Source organism: Octodon degus, unplaced genomic scaffold (assembly GCF_000260255.1).
Source record: "Octodon degus isolate 3935 unplaced genomic scaffold, OctDeg1.0 scaffold00092, whole genome shotgun sequence".
NCBI classification, from domain to species: Eukaryota; Metazoa; Chordata; class Mammalia; order Rodentia; family Octodontidae; genus Octodon; species Octodon degus.
The window spans coordinates 4,474,318-4,490,765 of NW_004524668.1; the positions used below are offsets into that span (position 1 = coordinate 4,474,318).

Consider the following 16,448-nt stretch of genomic DNA (forward strand, 5'->3'; position numbering starts at 1 on the left):
CTCCCCTCGGTGACCACCCCCAGAACACCTCAGGCAGCACAGAAGTATCTTTCCTGATGAGTGACGGGCAAGGGAGGGATGCCCAAAATTGGCTGGGTCATATTCAGGCATCGTGGGCATAAGAGATAGGAGATAGATATAATTTGTCCCCATTCTACAGAGAGGCCACAGTAATAGCCACCACCCTTGGGGGGTGCTAGACCTTTGTGTACAACACCTGTAATCTTCCCAGTAATGCTGTAGTTGCTGAACTTCTCTGAATTTCACTTGCCTCGTCTGTCATGGGCTATTACTTTTACCTCGCCTTTTACGGAGGAGGAAATAAGACTCAGAGATGCCGAGTGAGCTATTGAAGGTCCCACAGCCAGTAAGTGGTGAGACTGTACCTCCTGACACCCAGGGAGCTCTGGCCAAAGGCCCACTCACTGTTCACTCTTTGCTCCAGCCTTCTGTCTTGAGCAGGCTGCTACCGAGTGCCTGGTGTTGGCCAGATAATGACAAAAAGATCAGCCTGGTCCTTTGAGGTCCAGTAGGGAAGACAGATTGCATTGCTGGCCACAACTAGATGAATAGCCACCACTGTGAACAGGGCAGGGACAGCCGAGAAATGTAATATTGGCCCTGATTCAGGTCTGGGGATGTGGTCTGAGAGCATTTTAGAAAAGGTACATCCCAAAAACAGAAAGATGGCCGAGGGTAAGCTCAGAAAGATGGGGCCCGGATGGAAGTGACTGGCCCACCTGGGGAACCTGTGGCAATGCAGAGGTGTTTCAGCTCTACCCTTAAGGCAGTGAGTGGGCAGCCAGCAAGCAGATGGAGCCCCCAAACCACTGTCAAGGCTGGGGATGTGGCTCAGTGATAGAGCCCTTGCCTGGGTTGTACAAGGCCCTGTCCCATCCTGGCATCTTCCCAAAAGCACATTGAGGCTGTGTTTCCAGCAGGCCGCTGGGGTGAAGTCCAGCCCCTGGCCCTGAGCCCTGGGCTGCAGTCAGGCCTGTGCCTCTGTTCCTCCCCTGGCCCAGTAGGCATCAAGTGGCAGCCACTGACCATCTTGGTGTGCTCGGTCCTTCAGGTGCTGACTGGATACCTGAACTACATGGTCCAGCTGGGGAAGCTACTGGGCGGGGGGGATGAGGATGCCATCCGGCCCCAAATGCAGCAGATCCTGGACTTTGAGACAGCACTGGCCAACATCACCATCCCCCAGGAGAAGCGTCGGGACGAGGAGCTCATCTACCACAAAATGACGGCTGCCGAGCTGCAGGTACCTTGCACCCTGCTGCCCCAGAGGCTGGGCCTGCTGCTTCACTTCAGATGGGACCCTGAGCTGGGGGTTTGTACCTGCTTGTCAGAATCCTGTGAACACCTTGCGTTGTGCCCAGTCACAGATGCCACACTGAGTCTCAGAGAGGCCAGGTTACCTACTGAAGGCCACATGGCACGGACTCCAAAGCTAGGCTCTTGCCCTGCACTGGGCTGCTGTCTGTGACAGCATTGTGTGGAGATTCTATAGTTGTAATTGCTCACATGAGAAGCTCCTGGTCACAGGAAGAACTAAACAAACCCAAGCTGTCCTTGCCTCTACCTTTTCTGAGCTAGGAGGCTAAGTGACATGGTCAGGGCCCAGGCATTACCAAGGGACAGAGGAGTGGCCTTAGAAGGTAGGCTCATAGGCTAGCTTATTGAAGCTCAGCCCTTAACCTGTCCCTTGGGACCTCCCTGAGGTTTGCCTCAATAGGAGACCTGCCTTTTCCCTAACAGTGGACATGTAAGGCTGCCCCCTGGTGGCTGCTTGGGCCTTGAGCGTCCTGAGGTGACTGCCTGTGGGGTCATTCTTCCCCATGCCTCCTGCCACTATCCAGCCTCGGGATTCTGGTGGCCATCAGCAGGGTAGTGTCTTCTGGCACCCTTGTTTTTGTCATCAGGGAGACTGCTCAGCTAGGGCAGGAGAAATACCCCTCCTGGGCTGAGTTGCTGCCAACCTGTCTTCTTGCTTCTCTCCCTTCTGTCCTGCCCAGGAAGAGTGCCAGGTCCTACCCTTTTCACCTCCTCCATTTGACAAATGTTAACAGCCAGAGATTACCTTGAGCCTTGCTCTCCTGTGCTTCCAGGCTAGTAGGGGACAGTAGGAAGCAGTCACAGTCTTCCTCCAAGTGCTTTGGGCGAGAGCAGCAGGGCCCTGGGGCCAAAAGGGGTGAAATCAAGGGAAGGTAATGACAGGTACATGTTGGCCAGGCTGACGGTGTCCCAGGAGATGCAGTGTCTAGAGGCCTAGAATGAGGCAAGAGAGCCTGACTTCCTGCAGGTGCCAGCTCCCCTAGGGAGCCAGGGTACCAGGGCGAGTGGCGCTGAGCAGGTTGTTATGGAGATCAGTAGCTGCTATTGAGTACCATCTGGCACTGTTTTTCCACTCTGAGGCCAGGAGGTCCATAGAGATGCTATATTTGTGCGGTGTAATTTGGTTTGCTGCAGCTGCGAGGATCTCAGCCTGAGAGGTCTCCCCATGGCCTCACAATGACTATGATGCTGACATTCATGTCCAAAGGGGTGGAGGTGGCACAGTAGCCCCGAACATAGAGCCCATCATGGCTACCAGGTTCCAGTACCTGGCATCTTCTCCCATTGCTTCTGGGATCCACTTCTATGGGGCCAGCAGAGCGGCAGCCTACATGTGCCAACCTGGGCACAGAGTCGGAAGATGGCTCCAGCCTGTTGTGCATCAAGCTGTGCGACCTTGGACTGGTCGTATACTTACTTCACCCCTTTGGGCCTCGGCCGCCTTCCTGACAAAATCAACCTTTGCTCTTGCAGACACCCCCGCTTTGTGTCAGAACATAGAGACTGGGAGATAGCTGCCCTCACAAGGGACAGTGGTTCTTCACTGTCATAGGGTCTTTTAGGGACAACTGGGAAGCTCTGGAATATCACCAAAGCAGATAGGCTTCAGCACATTTAAAAAACTGTGTCCAACACCTAAAGAGGTCTTGGCCCCCTGAAGCCTGGCATAAGAACCTCAGCCCCTTAAGCATGGTGGTGCATTCCTGTAATTCCACCACTCTGGGAGGCTGAAACCAAGAGATCTCAAGTTTGAGCCCCATCTGGGAAACTTAATGAATTCATGAGCTTTTGTCTCAAATAAAATAATAATAATAATGATAATTATAATAAGGGCCAGTGTATAGGCCTTGGGATCAATTATTTTTAACTTATTTATTTATTTTATTTGGTACAGGGTCTCACTATGCAGGTTGGACTCACAGTGATCCTCCTGTTTTCAGCCTCCCCAGCACTGGGATTACAGGCGTGCGCCACCAAGTGTAGACTTGGTCCCCAGCTCAGCATGCCCAGGGGTGGGGCCAGTGTGGCCTGTGGTGCCAGGGATTGAACTTGGGATCAATTAAAAAAAAAAAAAAAACTACCCAGGCACGGTGGCACATGCCTGTGACCCCAGCACTCTGTTTGTTTTTTTTTGTTTTTGGCGGAACTGGGGATTGAACTCAGGACCTTGCACTTGCCAAGGAAGCAGTTGTTCCACTGAGCCATCTCCCCAGCCCCAACCCTAGCACTCTGAAAGGCAACAATAGGAAGAGAGCAAGTCCAAGCCCAACCTGGGCCACTAGTGACTTAGCAAGACCCTGTCACAAAATTGAAAAAAAGAAAATTGGAAAGGGATTGAAGATATAGTTCAATTCAAAGCCCTTCAGTCTCTTTTACTGAAAAGCAAAACAAAACCAACACCAAGCTCTGCCTTGCCTGGCCTACTTACAGAGTAGCAAAAGACCAAGATGAGGCAAAGGATAGGGGGTCGCTTTGTAAACTGACCTGGCCAATGGAAGCTTAACACTATTGTCGTTATCATTCCTTCATAATCTCTGGGCTGGGGATATAGTTCAGTGGCACAGCACCTGCCCAGCAAGCACAAGGTCCTGAGTTCGATTCCCCGTACCAAAAGAAAAAAAAAAAACCTTCACAATCTGCAATGAGGACCAGGTTCAAAATTAATTTGATCATTGTACCTTGGAACGGAGAAGGTCTTACCCACTGGGAGCTGGAGGTTTGGTTTTCTTCCCATCCTCAGGAAGACCCAAGGAAGGGCAGCCAGGCTGACAGTGAGGGCCAGGCTTACCTTGCTGGGGTGCAGATTGGCTCTGGTGCCATTCTGGACCTGCCCATTCCTTCCTGCACCACCACACATGGCCAGAACTTGAGTTTTAGACTCATAGTCTCCAGTTACCCATGACACAGGAAAGTCACCTTACCTCATCTGCAGGTACAGCCTCTCCTAAGGTGGGGGTGGGGCTGAGGGCGCCTCCCTCCCAAGGGCCTCTGGGTGTCACCAATAAGCCATGGGTTGATCTGATGTTAGAGACTGGCCTGGCATCGTTGCCTTTCCCATAGATGCTTCTCTCACTTCCTTTCTCTGCCCTCCTTGGGGGATCAGAGAACACAATTTGAAATTGTTCGGGCGCAGGGCTGCTGTAGGACACCATGCCTATAAAGCCTAGCATTGATGATTGCTTGCTGCAGACAGGCGCCCACCCAAGTGACTGACGTGTGCAGGCATCTTTGCTAACCCGCAGAGTATGTAACCCTTTTCTTTACAGAAAGATGCACATTCTGTAAAATTGCACGCTGAGAATAACAGCATGGGGGAGTGTACAGAACATGGGGAACGGAGGCTGGGGCCAACCTTCAGAAGTCGTAGGGCTCTGCTTAAGAATGTTTGCTTTGTGCAATAAGCCACTGACCAGATAGATACTATAAGATGGCATTTATATGAGGTTCCCAGAGTAATCAAATTCAAAAAGACTGAGACAGAAAATAAAAAGGTCATTTGCCAGGGACCTGGGGAGGGGGTGAGTGTCAAGATTCAGTTTTGTTTCAGTTCTGCGGCACGGGGGATGGACACAGCGCTTTGCACATGCTGGGCAAGTGCTCTGCCACTGAGCTGTACCCCAGCTCCTTTTTATTTCGTTTGAGACAGGATTACTGTCCAGGCTGGAACTTGTGACCCTCCATCCTCAGCGTCCCAAGTAGCACAGCTTTAGCTAACTCCCGCCAGCCTCCAGGCCTGCGGTGTGTGCAGGGGCTGAGCTTGGGCTTCTCCCTCCTCCTGCAGGTGATCTTTGATTCCACTTTTCTAGCCCCTGGGCCTGGGGCCATCACCTACAGGCCACGTAGTTTATACTTTGTGCTGTTTTTCTACCTGAATGCCCTGGTGCTATAGAACCCTATACCTATACCTATACCTATACCTGTACCATACCTATACCTATACCTATACCTATACCTATACCATACCTATACCTATACCTATACCATACCTATACCTATACCTTACCTATACCTATACCTATACTTATACCTATACCTATACCTACATTAAATAGAACCAACAGCACTGGCTGCTGTGACCCTCCCGGCTGGGTTCTGTTCCCAGGGGGCTCCCCATTTCTAGATGAGGTGCTGAGGGATGGAGAGGTTTGTTACACTTACTCAGGGTTGCACAGCAGTAAGCAGGGAGGCTGAAATCGGGCGGTCTAGCTCTGGATCCCTAACTGTGAGAGGCCTGCTGGAGCCTCGTTCTCTCTGTACGTGAATCACACAGGCAGGGCATGGTGAGGAGGGGAAGGTGCTGTCTCTTCCCTTATGCTAGCCTAGCTCCACATCAAGTTTGAAACCCTGATGTCTGACTCCTTATGCTGCTGCCCCCAGCATCCCTGGCATTTAGGCAGCTTCTACCTCTACCTGCCACCACCCTGCCCTCCTCATCCAAATACAGAAGGCACAATGACTCCAGCACCTCCTTGTCCCCTTCCCTCACAGACCTTGGCACCTGCCATCCACTGGCTGCCCTTTCTGAACACCATCTTCTATCCTGTGGAGATCAATGAGACTGAGCCAATTGTGGTCTACGACAAAGAGTACCTTGAGCAGGTCTCCACCCTCATCAACAACACCGACAGATGGTAAGGGGACAGACATGGGGAAGGCCCGAGCAGGCCGCCCTCCACTCAGGCCAGGGACAGTGGTGATAAACTGAATCCAGAAAATGGGCTCTGGATGGGCTTTTATGAGGGATGGAAGGGTATCCTAGTTACAAGATCAAGTTCAAACCCTGGCTCCCCTCCTAGCAGCACTATAGCCTTAGGCAAGTTTCTTATCGTTTTTCGGGGTCATTTCCTCATCCAGAAAGTTAGGCTATAAATAGCACCTACCATTAGGGCAGCTGTGAGGATTAAGTGAAATAACCCAGGGAAAGGATAGTAACTCAGTGCTAGACTCCAAATAGGACTCATAAATGCTATTATTTTTGATTAGTATTTGTGATGTTTTTTTAAAAAAAATTGAGAGACAGTCTCACTGTGTAGGTCAGGCTGGTCTTGAACTCATTATGAAGCCCAGGCTGGCCTCAAACTTGTGGTGATCCTCCTGCCTCATCCGCCAGCATGCTGGGATTACTACAGGCCTTTGCTACCATACCCAGCATAATTTTTTTTTTTTTTAATTTTAAAGACTTAACACAAATGCTGAAAATCACAGCAAGTAGGAAAAAACATTTAAATTACTCACTTCTACTGTCATATGGGATATGTATGTTTTGGGGTGTGCGTCTATAGAAGAAGAAGGTGGGGTAGTTTCTAAAATGTGGTTCTTTTCTCCCACCATTGTGACTAGATGTGGCCACAGCCTAGACATGGCCTGCTTTGCCTTTGATTTTACCACAAGCATGCTCCCTGTGTCAACCCAAACACTCTATAAAAATCTTTTTTTGCGGTCACATAGTATTCCAGCAAGTATAAATACAATCATTTTCTTCCTCCTCACCGTGTTGTCAGACATTAGAGTTGCTTCCAGTTGAGGAAGCTGGGTGTTCACTGTAGTGACCATCATTGGTGCTGATGTCACTTCTTTGTAAACTCAACAGCAGCCACAGCCAGGATCCTGTGCCTTGGGTTGGGCAATGGGAGCTGCCATTCATGGAGACTTTGGCCCCGTTGGCTGGAGCTTCCCTTCCTAACCCTTTCTGGCCTGCTGGACTGGCCGTCACTTAGCTGTGGCATGGAGCCCCTCCCCACCTTCCCTATATGTAGTGCACACCATCCGAATGAGTCCCCGAGCCCACGAGCAGCAGCTTCAGGGCTCCAGACACAAAGTAGTTCGTGATAGCATCTATCGATCACCAGTAGTAACCAAGTGACTGCATTAGACATCAAGGGTCATCCTGTTGTGTTGTGTGCAGTGCTGGGGACAAAACCCAGGGCTGTGAGCCTGCTGAGGGCATGCCCAGCCCAGGGCTTTCTATGGTAGAAGACTGTCTTCACTCCTGAGGGGCTCACATCGGTGTGCTCCCTGAGAGACTGTGACCAGCCCAAGCCCAGGCAGGCTGCAGCAGAGCCCAGGAGACACCTAGGGGCTGGTGAGGGAAGTGCTGCACAGGGTGCCTCCAAGCCAGTGGCTCCTGTGTCCCCTCTCCCCAGCCTGCTGAACAACTACATGATCTGGAACCTGGTGCGGAAAACAAGCTCGTTCCTTGACCAGCGCTTTCAGGATGCCGACGAGAAGTTCATGGAAGTCATGTATGGTACCAGGAAGGTGAGCATGGCACACGTATGCACGTGCTGAGCTCCTACTGTGTGCTGGACCCTGGGATGGGGATTTGGTAGGCGTGTATATGACTATTTATTTATTTATTTATTTTTAGCAGAACTGGGGATTGAACTCAGGCCCTTGCGCTTGCCAGGCAAGCGCTTATTCTACTGAGCCATCTCCCGGGCCCCAAGGGAACTTTTTTTTTTTTTTTTTTTTTTAATTTTATTTATTTATGTGTGTGTATGTGTGTGTGTGTGTGTGTGTGTGTGTGTGTGTGGCCAGCTCAGCCTACCAGGGGGTGGGGCTGGCTGGCATGTGGTGCTGGGGGATTGAACCGTGGTCCCTGTGCTTTGCTGAGGTTGTTCTAAGTAGGTGCTTTAGACCACTGAGCCATCTCACCAGCCCGGGAACTTTTTATAGACAGAGTCTGACCAAGTTGCAAGATGATGGTCACAGAGACCCTTCTGTGTCCGGAGAACTCACCCGCGTATCTCTTACCCTCCTGCATTCAGAGGAAGGAACTAAGGCTCCAGGAGGGAAAGCAACTTGCTCGTAAGTGGAGAGCGCTCTCTCGCCTGGCACCTCTGTGCCCCTGGCCTATGCGCTGTGCACTGTCTGTATCTCTCAGCCTTAGCTCCATAAGAAAGACAGCAAAAGCTGAGTCTCCTGTGACCTCCAGGGACCAAGACAGGAAGGAGAAAGGAATTATTGTTCCATGAAGACAGCTTCAGATATGCAAAATGAGAAAGTCTAGGAATTAGTTGTACAATGTTCACGGTGTGTCTCGCTGTGTAGCCCAGGCTGGCCTGGAACTTGTGGCAGTCTCTTTCCTCAGCCTCCTGATTATAGACAGGCACCACCCTGCTTGCCCTGTGAACATACTTACACTGCTGAAAAAATGGTTCAAAAATGGTTAAGGTGGGTCTGGGAGTGTGGCTCAGTGGTAGAGCACATGTTTACCATGTGAGGCCCTGGGTATAATCGCCAGCACCACAAAAGAAAGAAAAAAGAGGTTAAGGTAAGAACCTTTATGTTATGTGGATTGTAACCCAGTTTTTAAAAATGAACCCGCTAGGGCTGGGGAGATAGCTCAGCAGCATAAATGTCAGCCTAGAAAGTGTAAGGTCTTGAGTTCAATCCCCAGTACCAAAAAAAAAAAAAAAAAAAAGAACTTACTAAGAGTGAGCTTCCTAGGGCCCGGTTCAGAGTACATGATGCCACCATACCTTGACTTGCAGAGAGGTGGGACCCGGGGCAGCGGCAAGGGCAACAGGGGTTTTGCCTCCCTGGCCAAGGTGTGGAGGGTGCTCTTCACTAGCTGCTCAGTCCAAATCTCCCCACTCCTCCTTCAGGCTGCCTCTGGGTGCAGGCCAGCTCAGGCCTGTGTGTGATGTTGGGGGGTCCTCATACCATTCTGAACCTTAGTTTTCTTGTCTGCGATTTTGGAATAGCTCTTGACCTCATCTTACAGGACCCTTGGGATTGGCCTCTGCTCAGGAAAATGGCCGTCCTGTGTCCGGCAGCAGCAGAGTGCGGCCTTCCTTATGGTCGGGACAGAGCTGGACTTAGGGAAATAGCGTGGAATGTGGGGTCAGAGATTCTAGTGTGAAGTACTTCTCACCACACAACCCTGGGCAAAGCACTCGAGTGAGGCAACGGCTCAGGCTTCTCATCTGTCCCAAAGGCTAAAGCACCCTGCCCTGGAGATTTGTCATCAGCCATTATCTGCATGTGACTTGCAAGTTCGGCAGAGAGGAGGGGCCCTGCTCTAAACCCTTCCCCTGCCCTTGCTTAGTGGCCCCTGTGTTACACTGCAAAGGAGGACGGAAGATACTGGCTGGCTGCTCCTTGTCTTCCCGGAGGTGGCTTCCAGGTCACCTTGAGATGATGGTTTACACACACACACATACACACACTCACTCACTCACTCACACACACACATTCTACTCCTTTCAGAGATTTTTCTCAGAGCCACTTATTGCTTGAGTGACCCCTTTGGGCAAGTAATGTAACCTGTCTGTACCCTAGTTTGTTCATCTTTAAAAAAGATCAAAGAGGATCCCCACCAGTGTGACTCTTAGGAGCACCTGATGGAATGGAGCCAGCATGTGGTAACACTCAGATCTTCCCCATGACTGCTGTTGGTGTGGTAACGGGTGGTGACCTGTCTTCCTCTCCTGCTGGGTGCTTGGGCATTCTGATAGAATGCTCAGGACAAGCCTGTTGTCTCTTTAGCTTCAGTTTTCCAGGAGCGGGGCCCCATCGCAGCACAGTGGAACTGCCCAGAGAACTAATGCGTGGGGGAATCGGTGGGTCTAGACAGACCCCCCAAAGACAGCTGATGAGAACCACAGTTTGGTCATCATGGCCTGGATGCCCCCATGGAACCTCAGGTTTAGAGTCCCAGCCATGACTCTAGCCAGATCCTATGCAGATGTGTCCAGCAGTGGGCTTCCCAGCTGTGGAAGGGCAGGCAGGAAGAGGAGGAAGAGGCCTGCTAGGGACACATAGTTGGGAAAACTGGAAAGAACTTGGGGAACTACACATAGAGAAGCCTACCCTGCCCATCTCTTTTCTAGAAAACTTTTTTTCAGTAAGACATAATTTACTTACAATAAAATATACAGCTTTGAACTGTATAAGCATACAATGAGTTTTGACGATTGAAGTCATCTACATAACCATTCCCCGAGGAAGACTGAGTACATGGCCTACTTACCTAACATCCTCTAAGCAGAAAGTTCTCTTGTGCCCCCTTCCTACCAGTCCCCTCGCCCCTGGGATGTGATGGAGGTGGGTGTAGACAGAAACATCCTCTGTACCTGGCTGCTTGCGCTCAGCATAAGTGTGTGGAATTTACCCAAGCTGTTGTATTTGTGAGTAGTTCATTCCTTTCTGTTACTAAGTAGAATGTTGCTGTATAAAAATATCACATTGTGTTTATCCGTTTGTCTGCCAGTGGGCATTTGGGTTGTCTGCACTTTGGAGCTGGTACAATCCAGCTGCTTTGCGGGAGGTTGTTCCCCTGCTCCATAGGGCTGAGGGGACGCCAGCTCTCCCTGCAACAGGAGGAACGTCTGGGAGCAGGGCCACTGCTATGGTCCCTCACACTGTCCACGGGGGGACACCCAGGCAGGGGGATGAGTGGGCTGGAGCATCCCCAGGCAGTCATCAGGATGGATGCTCCAGAGGCCTGCACCCTCAGACGCATTTCCAGATCACAAAAATGTCCCATGGACTTATGGGGGCCCCAGAGGGAGAGCACGGAGGAACCCAACACATGGGAACCTTTCCGGGAAAGTTTCCTGTCGCCCAGGTAACTTCCTAGTGTCCTCCAGACAGCAGGCCAAGGGAGGGGTAGGGAGGGGGCCTTCATTACGTTCTCATTGCTGAGGTACAACACCTGACCCCAGAGGTCTATGGTGGAAAGGGGTAGTTTAGCTCACAGTTTGTAGATTTTAGTACAGCATCAGCTGGCTCCAGGATGATATGGCAGAGGAAAAGAGCTCATGCAGGTTGGCAAGAAGCAGAGGGAAGAAGGGTAAGGGCCACACTCCCCTACACACATGCACGCGCACACACACTCATGCACGCGCACACACACGCAATGACCCAATCCTCCAATTAAGCTTCACTTCTCAACATCACTTGAGCTATAAATCCATCAGTGGGGGCTGGTGAGATGGCTCAGTGGTCTAAAGCACCTACTTAGAACAAGCTGAACAAAGCAAAGGGACCACGGTCCAATCCCCCAGCACCACATGCCAGCCAGCCCCACCCCCTGGTGGGCTGAGCTAGCCACACATACACACACACACACACACACACACACACACACACACACACATAAATAAATAAATTAAAAAATAAATAAATAAATAAATAAATCCATCAGTGGACTTAATCCACTAATGAGTATCACACCCTGTGATCCAACCACCCCTCCAAAGTCCACACCTATGAGCACATGAGGCTTTGGTGGGGATATCGAGTTGGGGAGTCAGGCATGTCTGAGGTCCCCCTCTCACCCCACACAGCACTCTTCCCCTGGTGTGGGACCCTGGGCTAGTGGTGCCCCTTGCTGAGTTTCAGTTTTCTCATCCATCCAATGGCCCATAACCCGTGCTTGCAGGGGCATTTCGATGGTTCAGTGCTGTTGGAATGCCAGGTGAAGAGGCCGGCACTCCTGAAACAGTAGGGGGTAGCCCCAAAATAACTTGTGCTGGGCCAGTCCACTTAGTGTCTCCCTGAAGTTCTGGAGAGTGCCACCTCCAAGACAGGATGGGGAAGAGGATGGGGAGTCAGTGAGCCTTTCCCTTGCATTTTCCAGACCTGCCTTCCCCGCTGGAAATTTTGCGTGAGTGACACGGAAAACAACTTAGGCTTCGCCCTGGGCCCCATGTTCGTCAAAGCGACCTTTGCCGAGGACAGCAAGAACATAGTGAGTGCTCCGTTGTAGACGCAGACTGTCACATCACTCCTGCATGCTGTGATACCACTCCGTGGGCCCGACAGCCCTCTCCGTGGTCTGCTCCAGGCCTAGGACTCAGGGTCAGCCCTTAACCCTGAGGTCTGTTTCTCAGGGTGTGGAGGGTGAGATGATGCTCGTACTAGCTACTGTCGTCGAGTGCCAGGGCCACTGTCCATATTATCTAATTTGACCTTTTCAGTGACCCCATGGGGTCGGTACAGCCACCTCCATCTCCAGGCCCAAGAAAGCCCCAGTGAGATAATGTTAATGGAGCAGCTCCGGCCCAGAGGTGATCTTTTGCCTACTCTGGATACAGCTAGATTGTTCTGGTCAGGCAAAGGGATCATCCTGCTAAGTACAACCGGGACATCCCTGGCTAAGATCCTGGCCCTGTCTCTACCTAGGCATTGTTCTCACCTGTCACAGGTGACACAGCGGTGGGGCTGTCCCTCTTGCGAGGAAGTTATATTCTACATACAATGAGCCCTTGGGACAACGTAAGGTTCTATTTAATAAGTGACAGCTGTTGGGTCACTGTTACGGGTTCTATTGCTGAGAGCACTGGTTGCACTGATGTGCTCTGCAGTCGGAGGTTAGCAGACTGTGGCTCGAATCTGTTCACCTCTTGCCTGTGGGCAGCTGGGTCAACATCCGTCAGCCAGAGCCCCATTGGGCTCACTGCTGCGTGGCTGTGTCTTGGCCACAGGATTGAACCCTCTATAACTGCCGTTTGTCTCCAGGGTGAGCTTGGCATTTTTGAAACTACTCTTCAGAATTGAGCCCTTGGATATTAAAGCTCATCGCATCCCAAAGGAAGTCTGTGGTCCAGTCAGTCTGGGAGAAGCTATATGTTTTCTAGCCAGAACCCCACAACATAGACTTCTCCTGCTTCCCTGAGCTTGTCCCAGCTTGTCTGACCCCTGTTTGTGGAAGCCCAGAAGATGGTTCAGAAACAGGACCCATGGCTGGCCTCGGTGACCTGAGGCTGTGAGGCAAACCTGGGTGTAGGCTGTGGCCCTGCATCATCCATCAGCAGGGGGCGCCACTGGTTTAGGTGAGGCCAGTACCTAGCCCTTCCTGTCTCCTCAGGCCAGTGAGATTATCCTGGAGATCAAGAAGGCATTTGAAGAGAGCCTAAGCACCCTGAAGTGGATGGATGAAGACACCCGGAAATCTGCCAAGGAGAAGGTGAGCTGCAGCTGCAGGTGGAGGAAGGAGGGACTGGTTCCATCCCAGGGCACGCAGGGATACTGTCCTGCCCTGTAAACTAGGTCTAGCTGGGTGGGGACAGCCTCAGGTCCCTGACTTCATGGTGACTGTGAGAATACCTGTGACAGACAGGAGGCGCGCATTCGTGGGAACACGGGGGGAGCCAGGAGCCTACTTCTGTGAGAACTACCCCACTTCCACAGAGTGACACAGGACCCAGTGCCCTCTGAAGGGCCCCTCCTCTCCACACAGTGGCATTGGGAACTTGGTGTCCAGCACATGTGCTGGGGACATATTCAAATCCTAGCAGCTTCTCTTGGAGAAGTGACCTGGAAGACGGGCAGAGGTTAGGGGAAAGGGAAATCATTGCTGGGGGCTTACTCCCTCCCTCGTGTCCCTCCTGTCCAGGCGGATGCCATTTACAATATGATAGGCTACCCCAACTTCATCATGGACCCCAAGGAGCTGGACAAAGTCTTCAACGATGTGAGTGGCTCCCACCTACCCCTTTGTATCTCACATGCCCCCTTGGGAAAAGGAAATGTGGAGTGGGTCCAGGTGGGTGACTGTGGATGTCTCGAGGTGATGGGGTAAGGCCTGGGGGTGGGCGGGGCATGAAGAAGCCATTCCTTACTCCTTCATCTCCAAGGTCCGCTGGAAGCCTTGCCTCCCTGGATCTATCATCAGGCGACAGGCAGTGCCCACCCTGAGCACATGCTATGCTATGTGTCCACTGGAGATGGTCAGCTCCTTGGAATGAGTGGAAGGTAGTGGGTGGTGGGCCAGGGGTACAGAGTATGCTTAGCATACCCAAGGCCCTGGATTCAATCCCCAGCATTACAGGAAAGGGGGTGGCGTTAGAAGGGGAAAGGAAAAGAAAGGAAGAGAGAGGAAGGGGAGGGGAGGGGGAAGAAGAGTGGGAAAGAAAGGGAAGGACAGGGCAGGGGAGGGGAGGGGAGGGCAAGGGAGGGGGAATACCCATTCTGCAAGGTGCAGGAAGAACTGAGGGTCCTAAAACATCACAATGCAATAAACCTGCTCCCATCCCCAAGTTTCCTCCTGTCTCTGGGGTCCCTCCCCACCTTCTCAGACAAAACTTGGACCTCTAATTTTGACTTTGAATGCCTGCACGAAAGAGGAAGAATAAATCCCAAGTGCATTTTTAAGCTTAATTGTGGCAACAAGGATAATTGCAGCATCCCTGCTGGTTAGAACTTTTAGAAAGTCACTTGTCCTTTAATTGGATTGTGCTTTTGTCCCACATGACAAAGTTCTGCCTCTTCTCCTGATTGCAATGTGTGGATTCAGGCATTTCTGAAATTATAATGGCCTCTCATCATGGTTCTATTTAAAACCTCAGAATATCCAAAATTGCTTCAGGGAACACGAGACTCATTCTGGAAGCCTCATTCTATGAGACTAATTTAAGATGCTCCAGGGTCAGGGATACAAGATCTGGGCTTCTGGAGGTAGCTCAGGCAGTCCCAGGGTCCTCTGTGAGGGCCCAACATTTACCAGAGGCAGCAAGATGTGCAGAGGATCTAGGCCAGAGTTTCAAGGGCCTTTCAGAAGGGAAAGGTGTGTGAGTGACACTGCCCGAGGTAGGTTTCGGCTCGATGCATTGCATCTATGCTGTCTGGTATGGGAGCTGCTGGCTGCAGAGGGCTATTTAATTAAAAGTTAAATTAAATTAAAATTTAAAGGCCACACTAGGGCCACGGAGATGGCTCAGTGGAGTAAGCACTTCCCTGGCAAGCGCAAGGACCTGAGTTCAATCCCCGGTTCCACCAAAAAAATAAAAAAATAAAGGCCACACTAGCACATTCAAAAGGCCGCATAGCCACTTGTCACTAGAGTCTACCCTGCTCACTAGTGCGGGTGCGTCCTTGTGAGACGTCCAGGTGCTGCTGCAGGGGCGCTCCTGTCACACTGTCAGCCCCCTGAGTGGAGAAGCTCTTACCGTGTCATTGAAGGGGAGAGATAGCGGCAGCCCCAGCAGGTGACAACTGACAGAGGAGCCCCAGCTTGCTTTCCTGAGCCTGCAGAGCACCCTACCCTGTGTCATCTCAGTTTCCTCGGCGCTCAGAAGTGTGCCCCGTCTGGGCATGCTGTGACCTGTGTCTTTTTCTTTTTCCAGTACACCGCAGTTCCAGACCTCTATTTTGAGAATGCCATGCGATTTTTCAACTTTTCATGGAGGGTCACAGCTGACCAGCTCAGGAAAGCCCCCAACAGAGATCAGTGAGTTCCTGGGTCCTGCTGGGAAGGCGCTGGCTCCCCCTCAACACACAGAGAGACGCACAGTCATGAGAGCCCTCTGAGGAGAAGAGACTGCTGTTGTCCCACTTTTCAGAAACCAGAGGCCAACTTGGGTCCAGCCAGGGGCTGCTACAGGCCCCAGGATGTGCACCCAGCCTGTTGGCAGGGTGAGCCAGGCCTCCACTGCTGAGTGTACGTGACACTGTGTGCCAGCTCCACGGCCTCAGCATTCAGAGCCTTCCTTCCATTTATCTGTAGAATAGGCCGGAAGGCTATGGTGACTGTCAGACATGAGAACTTCTGGGGAGGGCCAGGCCCTCCTTGAAGGTTAGGATCCCATAACTTCTCAGGAACAGGAGTTCTGACTCCTTGGGGACAGGTCTCCCATACAGGCGTGGGAAAGGTTCTGGATGCGCCCTGAATCTCACTAGGCTCAGCACTCCCTGTGGAACATTTTCAAAAACCATAACCACCTGGGCCAGGGGTGGAGCTCAGTGGGGTAAAGAGTGTTTGCTTGACTCTCAAGTCAGAAAAAGCTGGAGTAATACCTGCGTTTAAAAAAAGAGAAAAATGTCCCCTCAGAAACATTAGATGTCAGCCTGGGACTAGGTCTCATTTCTGCAAATTTTACCAGAAAGTGAAGCAACTTCTCTTTGCCTGTGGCTCCTCCTCGTGGGCAACAATGGTTCAAACACCTCTTTTCGTCCAAGTTTCCCCTCTTCAACCAGGGTCTCCCCTAAAAGGACAAGGTTGTGGCTTTGACCTAGGGAGTATAGTATTGATTCTTTCAACAATTTATCTGGATTTTTAAATTTTAGTTTAGGGGCTGGTGAGATGGCTCAGTGGTCTAAAGCACCTACTTAGAATCAAGCTTAGCTAAAGCACAGGGACCACAGTTCAATCCCCCAGCACCACA

At 51.4% G+C, this 16,448-nt stretch overlaps 1 protein-coding gene across 2 annotated transcripts in view; it reads left to right on the plus strand.

Annotated features, from left to right (window-relative positions):
• Window positions 1-16,448, plus strand: part of Ece1 (endothelin converting enzyme 1) — a 102,007-nt gene that overhangs the window by 75,616 nt on the left and 9,943 nt on the right. For both annotated transcript variants that reach the window (XM_023722455.1, XM_004637637.2), the window contains exons 8-14: window positions 1,073-1,264; window positions 5,827-5,969; window positions 7,482-7,596; window positions 11,924-12,034; window positions 13,154-13,252; window positions 13,682-13,759; window positions 15,411-15,514. In XM_023722455.1, the coding sequence (XP_023578223.1) occupies window positions 1,073-1,264; window positions 5,827-5,969; window positions 7,482-7,596; window positions 11,924-12,034; window positions 13,154-13,252; window positions 13,682-13,759; window positions 15,411-15,514 (842 nt within the window). The remainder of the gene's footprint in view (window positions 1-1,072; window positions 1,265-5,826; window positions 5,970-7,481; window positions 7,597-11,923; window positions 12,035-13,153; window positions 13,253-13,681; window positions 13,760-15,410; window positions 15,515-16,448) is intronic.